Source organism: Stigmatopora argus, chromosome 9 (genome assembly GCF_051989625.1).
Source record: "Stigmatopora argus isolate UIUO_Sarg chromosome 9, RoL_Sarg_1.0, whole genome shotgun sequence".
NCBI classification, from domain to species: domain Eukaryota; kingdom Metazoa; phylum Chordata; class Actinopteri; order Syngnathiformes; family Syngnathidae; genus Stigmatopora; species Stigmatopora argus.
In genome coordinates this window covers 3,973,098-3,988,254 of record NC_135395.1, presented here as the reverse complement: position 1 = coordinate 3,988,254, position 15,157 = coordinate 3,973,098, and the positions used below count along the sequence as shown (strand labels likewise).

General features: G+C 36.8%; 1 protein-coding gene across 3 annotated transcripts in view; it reads right to left on the bottom strand.

The window, feature by feature from the left end:
• Positions 1-15,157, bottom strand: part of LOC144082868 (X-linked interleukin-1 receptor accessory protein-like 2) — a 181,180-nt gene that overhangs the window by 14,836 nt on the left and 151,187 nt on the right. For all 3 annotated transcript variants that reach the window (XM_077610328.1, XM_077610330.1, XM_077610329.1), the window contains exons 7-9: positions 12,834-12,908; positions 3,321-3,453; positions 1,168-1,313 (exon numbers count right to left, since the gene is read on the bottom strand). In XM_077610328.1, coding sequence (XP_077466454.1) covers positions 1,168-1,313; positions 3,321-3,453; positions 12,834-12,908 — 354 coding nt within the window. The remainder of the gene's footprint in view (positions 1-1,167; positions 1,314-3,320; positions 3,454-12,833; positions 12,909-15,157) is intronic.

Genomic DNA, 15,157 nt, shown 5'->3' with positions numbered 1-15,157 from the left:
GGCAAAAGACAGTAGGATCTGGTTTAAGTTCAGTGCCTCAGTTTTCACTCTCATTCTTTTTTTTTTTCATTTTTGTCCCTCTGTACATCGAAAGTGTACCTTGAGCTTGTTTTTTTTTGTTCATAGTCTTCAGTCTCTTTTGCTATTTCTATCGTGTTCTTTTTTGCTCATGCCCAAGCTCATGTCCCTGCACATTTATATCCAATTGCACAAGGTTTTTCAGCCCTGTTATCAAATGAACTTGAGGTAACAGAGAAAACGCCCTCCCCTACGCTCTGTCACGAGCCTTCATCTCTTTTTGTCTCTCTTTTTCTGGCTTGTGGCCACAGACTCCACAAGGCATCTATTAAATGTTTTACACTGGGAACTCATTCATATTTCAGTTAAATCTTAAATGTGGCATTAGTGAGATTATGTTTTTCTTATCTTATACTCCCTGGTCATGGCAGGAGGTAGAGGACACATTAAACAAAATGCAAGGGCTAAATGACTCGCAATTGTATGTGGATGGCAGGTCTTTTAAAATTTTTTTTTTTTTTAAATGCCAAACAATTACTTGCCATATTAAGGGTTAATTCTTATAATAATAGTGATATCGAGAATGCAAACTAACGATACATTGGTTGTATATTTTCACTAAGGCTGTCATATAGTATAAAAACATACATATAGTTTGTCTGATGCAGAAAAAGGTCCAGGGGCCACCTATTGGTAAACTTGCTCTAGTCAAAGATGATGTGTGGGGAAATAGAAATAACAGTGGAGCTGTAAGTGGAAATAAATATTGGCAATATATATATAGAGTAATTATAAACCTATTTCATTTCGGTAATGACTTGGTGATGCTCGAGTGGGTGGTGATCATTTAAGTGGAGATGCTTTAGTGAGTGTCAATGGCAAGACAGAAGAACCAAAACAAATAGTTTGACTAAGGGCAAAAGATACAATGTTAAAGTAGGGGGATCTTGGACAACCGTTGCTAAAATAAGATTTTAAAAAACACCCTAATTTCAATACCACCACCATTTGATACCTTTCCAAAATACCTCAAAAGTCATGAAACCCGTTTACTTAACTCCTGCATTAGAATCAAGGAACAAAGACTAATTAAGAAAAACATTTTTAAAAGTCAGGTATTCGAGGAACAACGTGAGGCAACATTTGTACCTTTCTTCTGTAGTAACACACTCCCACGGCGCCGCCCTATGTGGTTCTCCACATAGCAGGTGTAATTAGCCAGGTCAGTCTCCTCGAGAGCGTCAAAAGTTAAGGACAGTTGCACTTCCTTTTCCCCCAAATGTTCCCTTAAAATCCTGGATAATCAAACAAAACGTAAAATTACATGTCATCAGTGATTTTTTTCGTTTAAAAGCTTTCATATTTTTTTTTAACAAAAGAGAACAGGAGTAAAAAAAATTAGATTACAAAAACTGAGAAAATACATTCTCAGTAAAATCTAGAGACAGTTATGCCCGTGTTCTGAAAATTGCTCTAACAAAATTTTAAGGAGACGTATTTAAAGTTCACAAATAGGCTACACCCAGGACAAAAGAAGTGGAATATGTTAAGAACATAGAAAGGAGTAAATGATGCATAGAGAAACGTAGTTAAGTGCAGCAGAGTAGAGTGCATTAAAAGTAGGACAGATGGAGTATGAGGCATTTGTAGAAAACAGTGCAGCAGGTGCAAAAAGCTTCTGTCCTTACGGTAAGGTCAGATACCACATAAGCCTGCAAGGAGGCGGATGGCAGGAGGCAGCCTGAACTTGATCGGGGGTCGACCCCTTCTTTTGGAACCTGATTTAGGGTCGCAATGAGCTATTACTACTGAAAGGCACATTGGTGGTGCTTGCTGAAACAGCACTTTTGGTCCAAAGTCCTGTACTATGACAGCCAAGCCTAATGGCTGAAAACAATAGAAACATTAAAGGCTGGAAAGTGCAGAAACATTAGGCTTGCAAAGTGGATTTTGGTACCTGCAGTCTCCTAGCTGGTAGCAGGATACTGCATTTAAAGTGAATGTTGGAAATGCAATCTTGATATATGCACTAAATATGAGAAAATGATTCTATTCTTATCATTCATTTTCTGTACCCCTTATCCTCACAAGGGCTGCTGGAGCCTATCTATCCCAGCTAAATGCGGGCATCAGGTGGGGGACACCCTGAATTGCTGACCAGCTAATCGCAGTCTATGCTATTCTCTATGTAGATATAAAATGATGAACCAATTTTTTTCCACTTCAAGCATTTGTGGTTTCTCTCTGCTATCATATGAATGGAAGTTAAATCAAAATTGGAGAATTTGAATAAGGTTTTGCATTACAAATACTGTAAATAAGTGGTATTTAAATATATAAGGAGGAAATACAAATGATAGCATCATTTTAGTTTCATTGTCACTGTGATTTTTGGGCTTATTTAAAGAAATGTGTTCTTTTTAAACTCATTGGCTGTCTTTGACAGCACTACACAGCCAATCTTTTTCAAGTGAGGGCTTGTAAAAAATGAATATTGATTCATGCCATTGTACCAATTCAAATTGATTATGTCTACTCATCATAATCTAGTGATAAACTCATTTAAATTTGCAGCAGGGTGGCCGAGTTTTAAAATGCCTATCTCTAACATAAGCCAAAAATAAAAAATAATATATCTTGTTGTACTTAATAAAATATGTTTATATAACAATTATATAAAAAATATAACAACATTCAACAGATGAAAACTTGCCTAAATTGGGTGTTGTCAAGCTTTGTTGTAATCATGCTTGAGGTCGCCAAATCCTGTTAGCATCATGTCCAAACAAACTGTGTAATGTATATGCAGCCCCTAAACATCATATCAGGAGTCTCAATCTAATGTAGCATGTCGGATTTGGAACAGTAAATGATTGGATCTTGTAGCCAGAGGACTGAATCATGAGATGGAGAACTCATCAGGCACAGGTTAATTAAATACCACAGGGTATGATTAGTTTCAAATTTAAATACACCCTCTTTTGTTCACTACTATCCTGAGAACACTTTCTCAGGCTAATCAATGGCTTAGTGGTTAGCCCATTATCAAATACTACAAGGACCTGGGTTTAATCCTGGGTTATAGAGTATAAAACTAACGTGCCTTTTAAGGAATTGGGTGTTTTGGCAGCATGATGGAGCATTATGGAAAAAGCACAAAAATGTCGACAGTCATAGGTGGCGGGGATCAATTTGTCCACGACAGCACGTTTCACAAGGGAAATGATCTCTTAATTCCACAGGAAAAAACGGAATTGCCACCAGTACAGTATGAGTTCACAATGTAAGATGATTTCAATTACCTAACATCACTTTCTTTAATATGTCCAGCAAGTTCTTCAACAAACTTCTCTCCTTTCATCCAGTAGATTATGGGCCTCCTGTTTTCTCCACTGTATCCAAAAAATGCCTTGCAGTCCAGACTTAGAGGCATGCCTGAAACATACAACACGGCTTTCATGATGCAGAGTATGCAGAAAAAACTGTACAAAAATGTGGCAATTTATAGAAGAACATGCAAACTCCGTACAAGCCGACTTATGTTTTAATTATTAATAAAAATTGCTTGTAGAATTTCTATTTACTTTTCTTTAATAAATAGAGTCCGACGAGAAATATTAATTTTGCATTTTGGCATATGGCAGCGATACATAAGGGATAGCAGATAAAGCAGTGTACAATGATGTGAAGGCTGGGTCATTCATGACAAAGTGTAAGAATCCCCGTTTTCTATTGCATTTGTGCTCATTGGGGTTCTGAGTAAGATGAACCCTATTCCATCTGACTTTGGGCAAGAGATGGGTTCCAACATGGACCAGTCACCGGTCAATTTGTGGTCAGTCACTCATCCAAAATGCCATTAGTACGCAACAAAATGAATTGACCAGGCCTTTCCAATAATAATAACAATAGACAACTCCAGCAAGGTCAAGTTAAAATCACAACTTTTATATTCAGTTTTACAAGTGTTCACTGCGGCCAACATCTCCAGTATGGGCAACATCCATGCAATAAACTATTGCCCCCGTAGAGCGTATCAGTGTATCACAATCGACTTTACGATCCATCCTGTCAAGTTGATAGCAAGGTCATCGATGTTAGCGGATAGCGGTAGAACATAAACTCGATCTTTCAAAATCTGACAGACAAAACAACTCCTCTTTGCTCACTGATTCATTTTATGACAGAGCTTGAGAACTGAAGCAATGTGCATTTAAATTCACATATTTCTTTTGAATAATCCCGTTTTTTGGAAAATCCATTTAATGTAACAGTAATGTAGTCATTGTGTAAATATGTTTATAAAACCATAAAACATTTATATGTTCATGTCTCTGAGACAATAAATCGGCTTTGCTTCTTCTGGACTTGCTCCATTTTTGCTTCCCTAATTGCCAAAACATGGACATGAACATCGTCAACTAATGTTGCTTTTTGGCTGTTGTGTGATCGTGGCTAAGCAGCAACCAATTCAAAAGTGTAGTTTGACTCTAATGTCCAGGCTAGATTCTGTCGATGTCATGTAAGGCAAAAGGAAAAAAAACAGACTGATATGAATCAACATGTACCCTTTCAATCTAAAACATTCAATCCCTGTCTCATGTGTTTGGTGGTTTGAAAAATGTGCATATTTGTTTTGGTAAAAGCTGAGCTTTGGGTCTTTGGATCAGTGGGAGGATGTGACGACATGTTCCCATTTCATCCATTCCCATCCTGCCTCCAACAAATGAGTTAATGTTAAATCCTTTCTCATTCTCATATCCTCAAATGCTTCAGTATTAAATCCTTTATGTGTACATGGCAGTGACACCTTCCAAAATCGCATCATTTTTAGCCAATTGCAGCTTCCACAATTGTCAGTGGTAATCCTTTTTGAAGATTTTCGAACATATTTTTTTTCCTGTTTATGTTTGCCCTATTTATGTAATGAGTAAATGTGCTGTTTTTCTGCGTGCATTTCTAGCTGCTTTTGTTCTATTTACGCTCTTTCTGTTTCTTACTTGAATTTTTTGGCTCATTTTAAGGTTTGAACTTGACAAAGGGAAGTATTTTCTAATACTCAGTGACAGCACAGCAGCTGATATCAAAAGATTTTAATTTAAACGACTGTGGTGTTCACCTATGGCATTAGTAATTAGAAATACTTGGAAAATTGTTTAGTTGGTTATTGTTATTTATTATGTAAGGTATTTTACCTCATCAAGCTGTTAGAAGTCTGTTTAGATAGCCAATAATATCTGACAGTAGTGTGTTGTTGGTGTGATGGGAGTTAATAAATATGTCGTTAAGAATCATTTCTGAAAATATTAAAACATTTCTTTCTCACAGGAAATGAAACTGCCACAAAGAAGGAAAATGAGATTTCACTATTCTACTCACATATTTCTATCACACCATCTGTCATTGACTTTATCAGTTGCTATAGACATCCTGCCTTTTTAGTCTGAGAAACACAAATAATCAAAACCTGAGCTGATTCCTAATAGCCCTCTAAGGAAAGACAATCAAATCTCAGTCTTTGACCATATTTGGCAATTTCCTGACAGGTCTAATTAAAAAAAAGTTCCTTGCTCTAATATACCTATTCTAGACATTTGATTGGCTCGGGGACTGTCCTCGTTAAGAAGTGTTTTAAATTAACAGATGAAATTAGAAAGGAGATTAGTGGCGATATGCTTGACAAGGTTAATTAAATGACCAGTCATAAGGGCTTTGTAAAATCTAAACTGACAGTTAAAGAGAAGCCAGAGCTCCCTTTCACTCAACTTTCCAGTGTGTTTTTCCGCTGTAAAACGATATTTTAAGTACAGTATGATACCCTGCTATTATCATCTTATAATGGAACACAATATGCATTTTACTTGGGAACAGTTTTGTTGTTGGGAACATGACATTTTCAAAGAGCACAAATGTTATCTTGGTTAAGGTGTGTGGATTTATCTCAGAACTATGAACACATGGTACCCCAGGGGAAAATAAAACAAACGTCATCCTTCGCAAGCCATTTAAATCCATTAATAATTGTGTTTACTGTCTTCTAAAAAAACTGCAGATTAATTGGTTGGTCCAAAACTTGACTTACAATACGGTGCTTATTGTTAAAGGTAACACATGATCATCTTTTCTCCCAGAAAATGTATAAATGTTTAATTCCGTCTTCCAATATAAAAGCAGATTTTGGCAAATGTCTTATCTTGATAAACAAATACAAGGTACACTGTCATCTGCCAGCAGAAATCAGAGAATGTTTAGTATTCAGACTGAGCTACAAGGGTTAATTAATTGACAAAATTGTGACACAGTCATTCTCAGTTGTTTTGATGCAACGGCAACTAAACAAATTGTATTTATTGGGCTATACTTATGTATTTGTTGGGCTGTGGCTGCATTAAAATCTCTGATTTTCCTGTTCATTATAGACTGCACTCTACAGCCGTTGCCAAATGGCTTTTAAAATAAGCATTAACTTCTAAAATATGACCCAATCGCAAATGAAGTGTTGACTCAATCTAGTATTTGTACAAAATGTTCTAACTTTCTAAAATGTAAAATACTATGTAGCTAAAAAATAGACTGGTTCTACCATTAGTCCTTCATTCACACTAACTCAAAGGCTTAATAATAAAATATATTTTATTTTTGTGTGTTCCAATCACAAAGATGAGCAAAACAGAAGAAAACAAGTGAACAAGCAGGCTGTAACAGTGCAGTCTTATGATTTAATAACTACTGACATGCAGATTTGCAACATATGTCCGGCTAGTTGCTCTAGGTGTTGTTGGTGCTTTATGGCATATAGCCAAATGTCTCGCTCACACTCATTCATTCATTATACTTTTGCAGACCAAAAAAAGAAAACAAAAAAAATACATGCACACACGCGTTATGATCCATTTTTAAAGGGAATTCCTGCTTAATAAATATCTGATTCTGACTGCGGAATGAGTATCCTGCAGAAAAAGTCACCATTTGTGAAGCGAATTAATGTGAGAAGAGAGAAATAATTGGACACTGATATAAATCCCATGAAATCACAGAGGGCCAAACAACAAGCTCTCTTTAAAGCAATATATTTGGTTCAGAATATTCTGAAAAGTACTTTGAGGAGAAACCTATTGTATTAGTTCACAGTTGATTTTTTTCTTAATTCAAAATCCAATATAATTGTTATTAATGAACTAGATCTAATAGAATAGTTAGGTGTTAGAGGTGGACTACATTTGGGGATACCTATAATTTGCGTGCATGACATTGCAGTTAAGGTGAAGATAAACACTGATTTTACACTTCGATTCCTTTCTTAGCCCTTTCATCTTCCAGGCACGAACATCCAAAAGGAAATGTAAGAGAAAAGTTAAAAAAATCATTTTGACAGTATCTTTTTTATGGCATATTTTAACGATAGAGAGAGTCATGAAACATGACTCATTCTTTGCCAACAGCCTTTTGTGCCCATCTTTCCTTTTGCTTTTCTCTGTCTTTCAAATCCCCTCTATCGCTCTACCAAGACAAATTGTGTTTCTTTTGATGTATTATACTTTCCTAAGTGTTTTTGTCCATTTGTATGTTTTGATTTCGGCAAGGATGCAGACTGTGAATTCCTTTATTTGACATTTTGAATGGTATAAAAGCAAAGTGCAAAGTTTTAGACATTGCTTTAAAACACAGTTCAAACACACAATTCTTCAATTTAAAAGGTTTCACTTAACATTGAATCCCATCTCTAGATTTTATACCAAGGAAGGACGGACTGCCAAAAGGTTTTGGGTTTGGAGAAGTGATAAATTAATATATATATATATATATATATATATATATATATATATATATATACCGTATTTTCACGCCTATAAGGCGCGCATAAAAGTAAAAAAAAAGTCAAAAAAAAACTCCAAAATAGACAGGGCGCCTTATAATGCAGAGCGCCCTTTGTGAGCGCCGAGCGCCACCAAGCGGCGCCGAGTGGGAGCGCTTTCGGGGGCGCCGAGCGGCTGGCGATAGCGCTGGCTACCGGAAGCAGCTTATTTGCGGGTTCCAGTGCGCAGTGACTGCTGGGAAATATAGTTCTTCCTCGCTACACCCACATGCTAAAAACATGTTTTAAAACGGCAACGGAAGCAAAACTGAGTTCGGTTGTACTTTATTTAGACATTTTACAATTTACTCAAGTCATCATCACCTTCAAATCCCTCAAACTCCTCATCTTCTGTGTCAGAATTAAACAATTACCCAAACGAGCCTTCCAAATAGCCCCCCCCCCCCCCCCTCTCTTCGTTATCAGAGTCACCGTAATTTCCATGTGGCTCCTTAGAAATTATGCCGGCTTTGGCAAAAGCTCGAACAACCGTGCAAGCAGACACGTTCGCCCAGGCGGCAACGATCCATTGACAAATCGTAGCGTAAGAAGCCCGGCGCTGCCTGCCACTTTTCGTGAAGCCGTGTTCGCCAGCGATCATCCACTGCTCCCACGCTGCTCGGAACTTTGATTTGAAAGCCCGGTTGATGCCGATGTCCAGCGGCTGTAATTCTTTGGTCAAGCCTCCGGCAATGACGGCAGGCTCAGAGTTATTATATATAATATATATATACATAGTTCACAGTCTAGCTTTGAATGCTCTGTTGGTGCTGGCCGTCATTTCGGCTGTATTTACAAAAGAAATCCTGCCGCTAAATGTTGGCGTCAACAGAGCATTCAAAGCTAGACTGTGAACTATGTATATATATTATATATAATAACTCGGAGCTTGCCGTCATTGCCGGAGGCTTAAGAACTACAACCGCAGGACCCAGCGTTTTGGAAGACTCATTTGGGCAATTGTTAATTCGGACACAGAAAATGAGGACTTTGATGGATTTGTGGGTGATGATGACGTGAGTAAGTTGTAAAATGTCTAAATAAAGTACAAGCGAACTCAGTTTTGCTTCCGTTGCCTTTTTAAAACATGTTTTTAGTGTGTGGGTGTAGCGAGGAAGAACTATATTTCCCAGCAGTCACTGCGCACCGAAACCCGGAAATAGGCTGCTTCCGGTAGCCAGCGCTATTGCGTTTCGATGTTCATTCTATAATATATAATATATATGCGTCTAATGAAATGGTGCGTGCTTTGTGTGTCTAAAATACAGAAATAGCACTCGTTACTGACACTGCGGCGTAAGAAACGATGCGCCAAATAGGCGTGAAAATACGGTATATATATATATATATATATATATATATATATATATATATATATATATATATATATATATATATATATATATATAAATAATAAAACATTGGCGGGGAAAAAAAGATTTTCTGGGGGGTTGGCAGCTGCCTGGCAGTAAATGAGTTAATATATAAACTAAAACTGGAAAACCTAAAAACTGTTTTTGTGATATTTGAATGTTTTTTTTATTCTATGTTCAGGTTTTTCCATTGTCATTTCTATATTGAAAAATTTGGATTTTGCAAATTGCTTGGTATTACGGACATGGATCTCAAGGTCTAATATCCATTAGTGGCCATCTAAATGATTGACTGTTTGATAATCAAACTTTTTGTAAATTATTTACACTGCAAACAAAATTATATCCAATGTCTTTAATGTAGGCCTTAAAAATGAATCGAATAAGTTTGAGGTATAGTACTCCAAGTTTTCTATCTGAGGTTTTAAAGGGAATACTGACAAGGTGCATAACCACTTTAAACGGCGTGAATGTGGAGATAGAATGAGCTGAAAGGACGACAGTCAAACTGTTGAGGTTGTACTAGATGGGAGACAGACAGATGGAAAAGGCACGATAGAAGCAGACACCTCACAGGGACAGAAGGCGACAGCCTCAATGAGATAAATGCTATGGGGGTAAGACCGAGACAGACAGGACTGGGGGTGGGGGTAGAAAATACGCCACCTTATCTTCACCCGCTTTTTACAGCCAAACTCTCACTGGTATCTTTTACTCCTCTATGTGTGAATGTGTGTTATTTTCCTCTTCAATATACTTCATAGAATGGATAGAGAGGAATTTGTCCTGAGGGAGCAGCCACATACATTACTTGAGAAATAGGCTTAAGTGACCCCGAAAAAATAAAGTGCTTATTGTGTAGCCAGGAGAATAAGCTATTCTCAACCTTCCTGACACCATACACACACAAAAAATGAAAAGAAATGGAAACTTTGCTTGGCAGCATCTGGCACATTTGCCAGATGTAATGTGTATTAGACAAACTGTGGTTTCTAATTTTCAAGAATTTGGTCTAAACACCATTAATATGAATTGGAAGAAGAAAAAATCCCCCCGAAAATTACCCACTAAACTTTTAGGTTGGCTGTGTGAATTTACCCCAGCTTATCTCATGAATATTTGATGAGAAAAAAATATTAATATCCCTAATATCATAATACTAAATATTGTCAGGAAGACCATTTTCACCAACAATTATTCATACCGATACGCCACTTCTGCAAACTCCATTAAGACATGTTTTTTGGTGGTTTACTGTCTGCATTGCTTACCCAAACCAAGAAACCTAGGTATTGGGGTTAACACATTCAACGTACACAAATGGTTGCCTGATAAGACAAATCTGCTAGACACATCCAATTGGATGTATCAATTTTTCAGTCCATTATTATGCTTGAACTGTTCATATGAACTGCCACTGAAAGAAACATGTGATAGGCTACGCTCTCAGGGGTGTCAGACTCGGGTTGGTTCGCGGGCCGCGTTAACGTCAACTCGATTTCATGTGGGCCGGATCATTTTAGATAAACTTAGATAGACTTTTTATAAATGGATTAAAAGAACTGGATTAAAATCCCTGAATATCCAGTTTTTTATAGATCTAAAACAATGTTTATTTTAGCATTTTTTATATTTTTTAGATTTTACAAAATGGTTTTTGAACTAAAAACACAGAAAAAGTGGGCCGCCACTTTGACACATGTGCTCTAGATCATGGGTGGGCAAACTATTCCAAAAAGGGCCACAGTGGGTGCAGGTTTTCATTCAACCCATAAAGATGACACCTTTTCGCCAATCTGTTGTCCTACAATTGCAATCTGGGGATTGCAGTCAGGTGCTTCTTGTTTTCTGCAGAAATCTTATTGGTTAAAGTGTCTTTCCTGGATCGGTTGCAACAAAAACCTGCACCCACAGCGGCCCTCGAGGACCGGTTTGCCCACCCCATGCAATATGTACAGAGTCGTTTAATATTTTTTTTAAAGGATGGGTAATAAGTCTCTCCTTTCACTTTAACGTTTCCACCCTACAGTCTTACTTGAGTGTGATTTTGTAATCAGATCCATGATGAGAACGGAGGAAATAACTTGAAAATACTACAAAACAAGCAACACGCTTATTTAATTATATATTTATTCATGTATTTATTTCTTGACCTACTTATTACCTATCTATTTATGTCTAAAATGCCTTTCCTATTCCTGCATCCTCACCCTCTTGCCACTGGAACAACGAAATTTCCCGAATACGGGATGAATAAAGTTATCCAATCCAATCCAATCCAATCCAAAACCATGTTAGATCTCTTTAAGCTACAGATAAATTGTGCGTGGAGTATGTCTCTCCAACACCTCAAGCTTCCTTCATTATTCATAGATTGATTTTCTTAAAAAAAGGAATCAGTGTACTCATATCTTAAATCAATCTTTAATTATGCATTTAATCTGCCTCTAGCCCACATTAGATAGCGATAATGAGTTAAAGGAATTGTGTTGATTATCCACAGGAGTGATGAAAGGCAGAAAACCTGCCAATATTGGAGGTGGGACAGAATAGAAAAATAGAGAAATAACTTACATGGAGAAAAAGTGTGGAAAAAATCATGTAAATCTTTTAAATTTAAAACAAGATATATCAAATAGTGTGTGAGTCAGGTATGCAAGGCTCAGACCATCATGTGAGCATTTATAGTCAACACAAATGTGTTAAATAGTGCTATAGGTTGTGTGCAGTTCCCAATACAAGGTTCAATCAGTGTATACAAGGGAGCTCAAGGCCTATTTGAAATTACATGATTTCAGATATAATGGAAACAGACAAAGGGCAATACCAGTACATAAACCAAAACACTTTTCTGCCTAAAGTGCTAATACTGTTGCGAATATCGCAGCACAGCTGGACTTGCCAGCATGCGAGAATGTGAATGCGCACTCAGCCAACCAGTGCACATCCAAAACAGACCTAATGAGCCCCTTTCTGTCCGTGTCTTTCACCATGATTACAGACATTAAATGTTTTTCCTTTAATCACCTTTTATTTTGTGTAATCTTATCGTAACCCCTAACCTAAAAAGGAATAGAATGGAATAGAGCACTTTTCTTCATTTTCCTCCCACATTAAAAAAAACCCATGCATTGTAGGCTGATTGGACACTCTAAATTGCCCCTAACAAAATTGTCAAAGCTGAACTGAGATTCAGGGTGAATTTAGTAAATGTCGAAGAAAAAGGGGTGGGATAAGATAAATTTGTACACCTTTTCCTAGGCCCATTCTAACAGATTTTTTTTGATGGATTGCTGTTAGTTGTGTAGAGATACTGGAACAGTGAAATGCATTTACTTTGTATTGTTTAATGTACGAATGTATAATAAACGTTTTACCATTTGTTTGAATACAAATGAAAGGTAAAAATGTAATTGAGGAACATGGTAAAAAGAGACACTTTGAAAAGAAATAAAAGAAGAAATCAGTTCTAAGAATTATCAAGGTTGAAAAAGAAACAAGTTTTGTAGATACCAGTTAAAGTCAACAGAAGAAGACTACAGTATGTAATGCTATGCAAGTGTAAGTCTAAAGGAGTTGGTACTTACCGGGTGTGATCTCTATCACTGAATCTTGTCTCTCTGGAGGGAAAAGGACTTTTGGTGGCTGGGTGGTCTGGAGAGCTGCGGGAAAGGAGAGATTAGTAGTGTGTCAGCATTTTAAAATCATAAATCCAACATGAATAACCCTGGGGATTCTAAAATATCCTATCGATTCTTTGTGTTATTGTATAAAAACATATATTTCTGTAGTGGATAACCAGAATGGATAACAACAGATGGTTTTTAACTTCAATTTATTATTCTACAACAATAAAGTTTTGGCTTATTGTTGCAAGTAAAGTTGTTTGCAAATAAGATAATTTTGGATTTAACACAAACACAAAAATACATGTAATTTTTTTAACAGCTTGCAGTTTTCATAAAAAAATGCTATTTAGAGGTCAAAATTGAGATTATATTTTGGGTGGTACATGCCAATGCTTGCATTGGTGCAACCATGCTCACGGTGCGGTAAAAATTGAGTAATCCTGCTTGAATTATTGGAAGCCTTTCAACCTATTTGTTCCAATAATTGTTTACTTCATGTTTTAAACACAGATTTGATTTTACTAGTGCTGTATTTATTTCTCTTTATAACTCTGGACCCACATGTTATTTACTCCCTAATTGTGTTTATTGACCAGCCCAGTTAATTACAAGACCAGGATAATAATGTCTCAGAGGAGTTCTATTTCAAATGGACTTTTCGTGTCAAATCAAGTCTGACCTTTTCCACGCAGGAAGTGCAGAGCATAATGTCAGACAGAGCAATAATCACAAGTCTGCCTTCATAGATTCTACAGCAGTCAATGCAAAATTAGAAAATCATTTTTTTAAATACTTCACTGTGCATAAAAGCCTGTACTTGTATATGTGCGTCCTCAGTTATGAACATATGCTAGTGCCTGGCAGTTTTAGAGCACTGAAAGTTACTTTTACATGATTGAAGTCAACACCAGATGCTCCAAGTAGACTACAATCAACCATCTTGTGTTGTAGTTGCCACTCTCAGTTTGACCATGTGAGCTTGCTTCCATGCTTCAATTTTTACGTCTCGGAACAGAAACCATAAAAAAAGCAGACAAAGGGTGTTAATTAAATTTGAAACAATGTTCAGAATCCTGAACCAAGCTTCCCAGCATGATGTAAATTATTCATGCTCCGTGGCATATAATGTTTTTCACTGGAAATGAAATGAATATTTCTCTTGGGCTCACTCCTTGACATTAAGTGTAACAGAATTACCAACTATGTTTAAGCTTGTTATATTGCACTGAATTATTCGTCTGATATGTAATGTCATTCTCTCACTTTAAGTACAAGTCACGACCAGGAAAAAAATCACACTGATTTGAAAAATATACAGTAATTTTCATTGACATGGACAAATGATGCGAATTGTGTTGTTGTCTCTCTCGTCAACACTAACAGACCAAACTTTGTTTCTCAGCTTTTCTTTTAAAACCGGTCCTGAAATAGGGAATGAAAAGAACTATTGGACTGTGCATGCACTGCACTTGGTGCACTTATATCAGTGTGAATCGGGGACTCTTTAGTTCACAAAACTCATCTAATAATACTGTCGGGATCTGTAAAACATTACCATCATAGAAACAGATACTTAAAAACCAAAGTGAGGTAAGATTGCCCAAAAAATGTTATCATGAGACATTTAGCAATCATAAATCAGACATTGTGCTACCTTCTGCTTTAAAACTGAGTTACATATGATAAATTCCAGTTACAGTAGGAGCAACCATGTGTAATGGAAACTAGCTGGAGCTGTACTTATTAAGCTTGGTCAACCTCCCACACTCGATACACACCTTTAAGAGCTATGCTAGTTTTATTTTGGGAAGGAAGCTCAACTGTATGGCAGGAAAAGTGAGGTTTTGAGTTCACAAGACATCATTTGTCACTGCAGTAGAATTAAAAAGCAATGGGAAGTTTGTATCCCTGCTAGTCCAGAAAAAATAAGACTTTAAATGCAATATGATCCCTTAATAATGGCCTGTTTTCTGCACTAAGACAAGACAAGAAACCTAGGGTTTGCATGAAATTGATAGACTCAGCATGGGTATGGTAAATCAAACACCTGTCAAGATCTATCTTATCGTTAGTCTTTAAATGCGATGTCCCTGTTTTGTCATTTTTGCTTTCTTGTTTTTGTTCATGTCATTGTCAGCAGGCAGTCTCATCAGTTCTGCTCCAATTGTATCATCCCATCAGTTCTGTCATGTTGCCTCATCAGATTGTATTTAGTTTTTTGTTTTCATGCACTCTGTCGTAGGTCATGTCTTGTTGTAGGTGTGTCCTTTGTAATCTTAGTG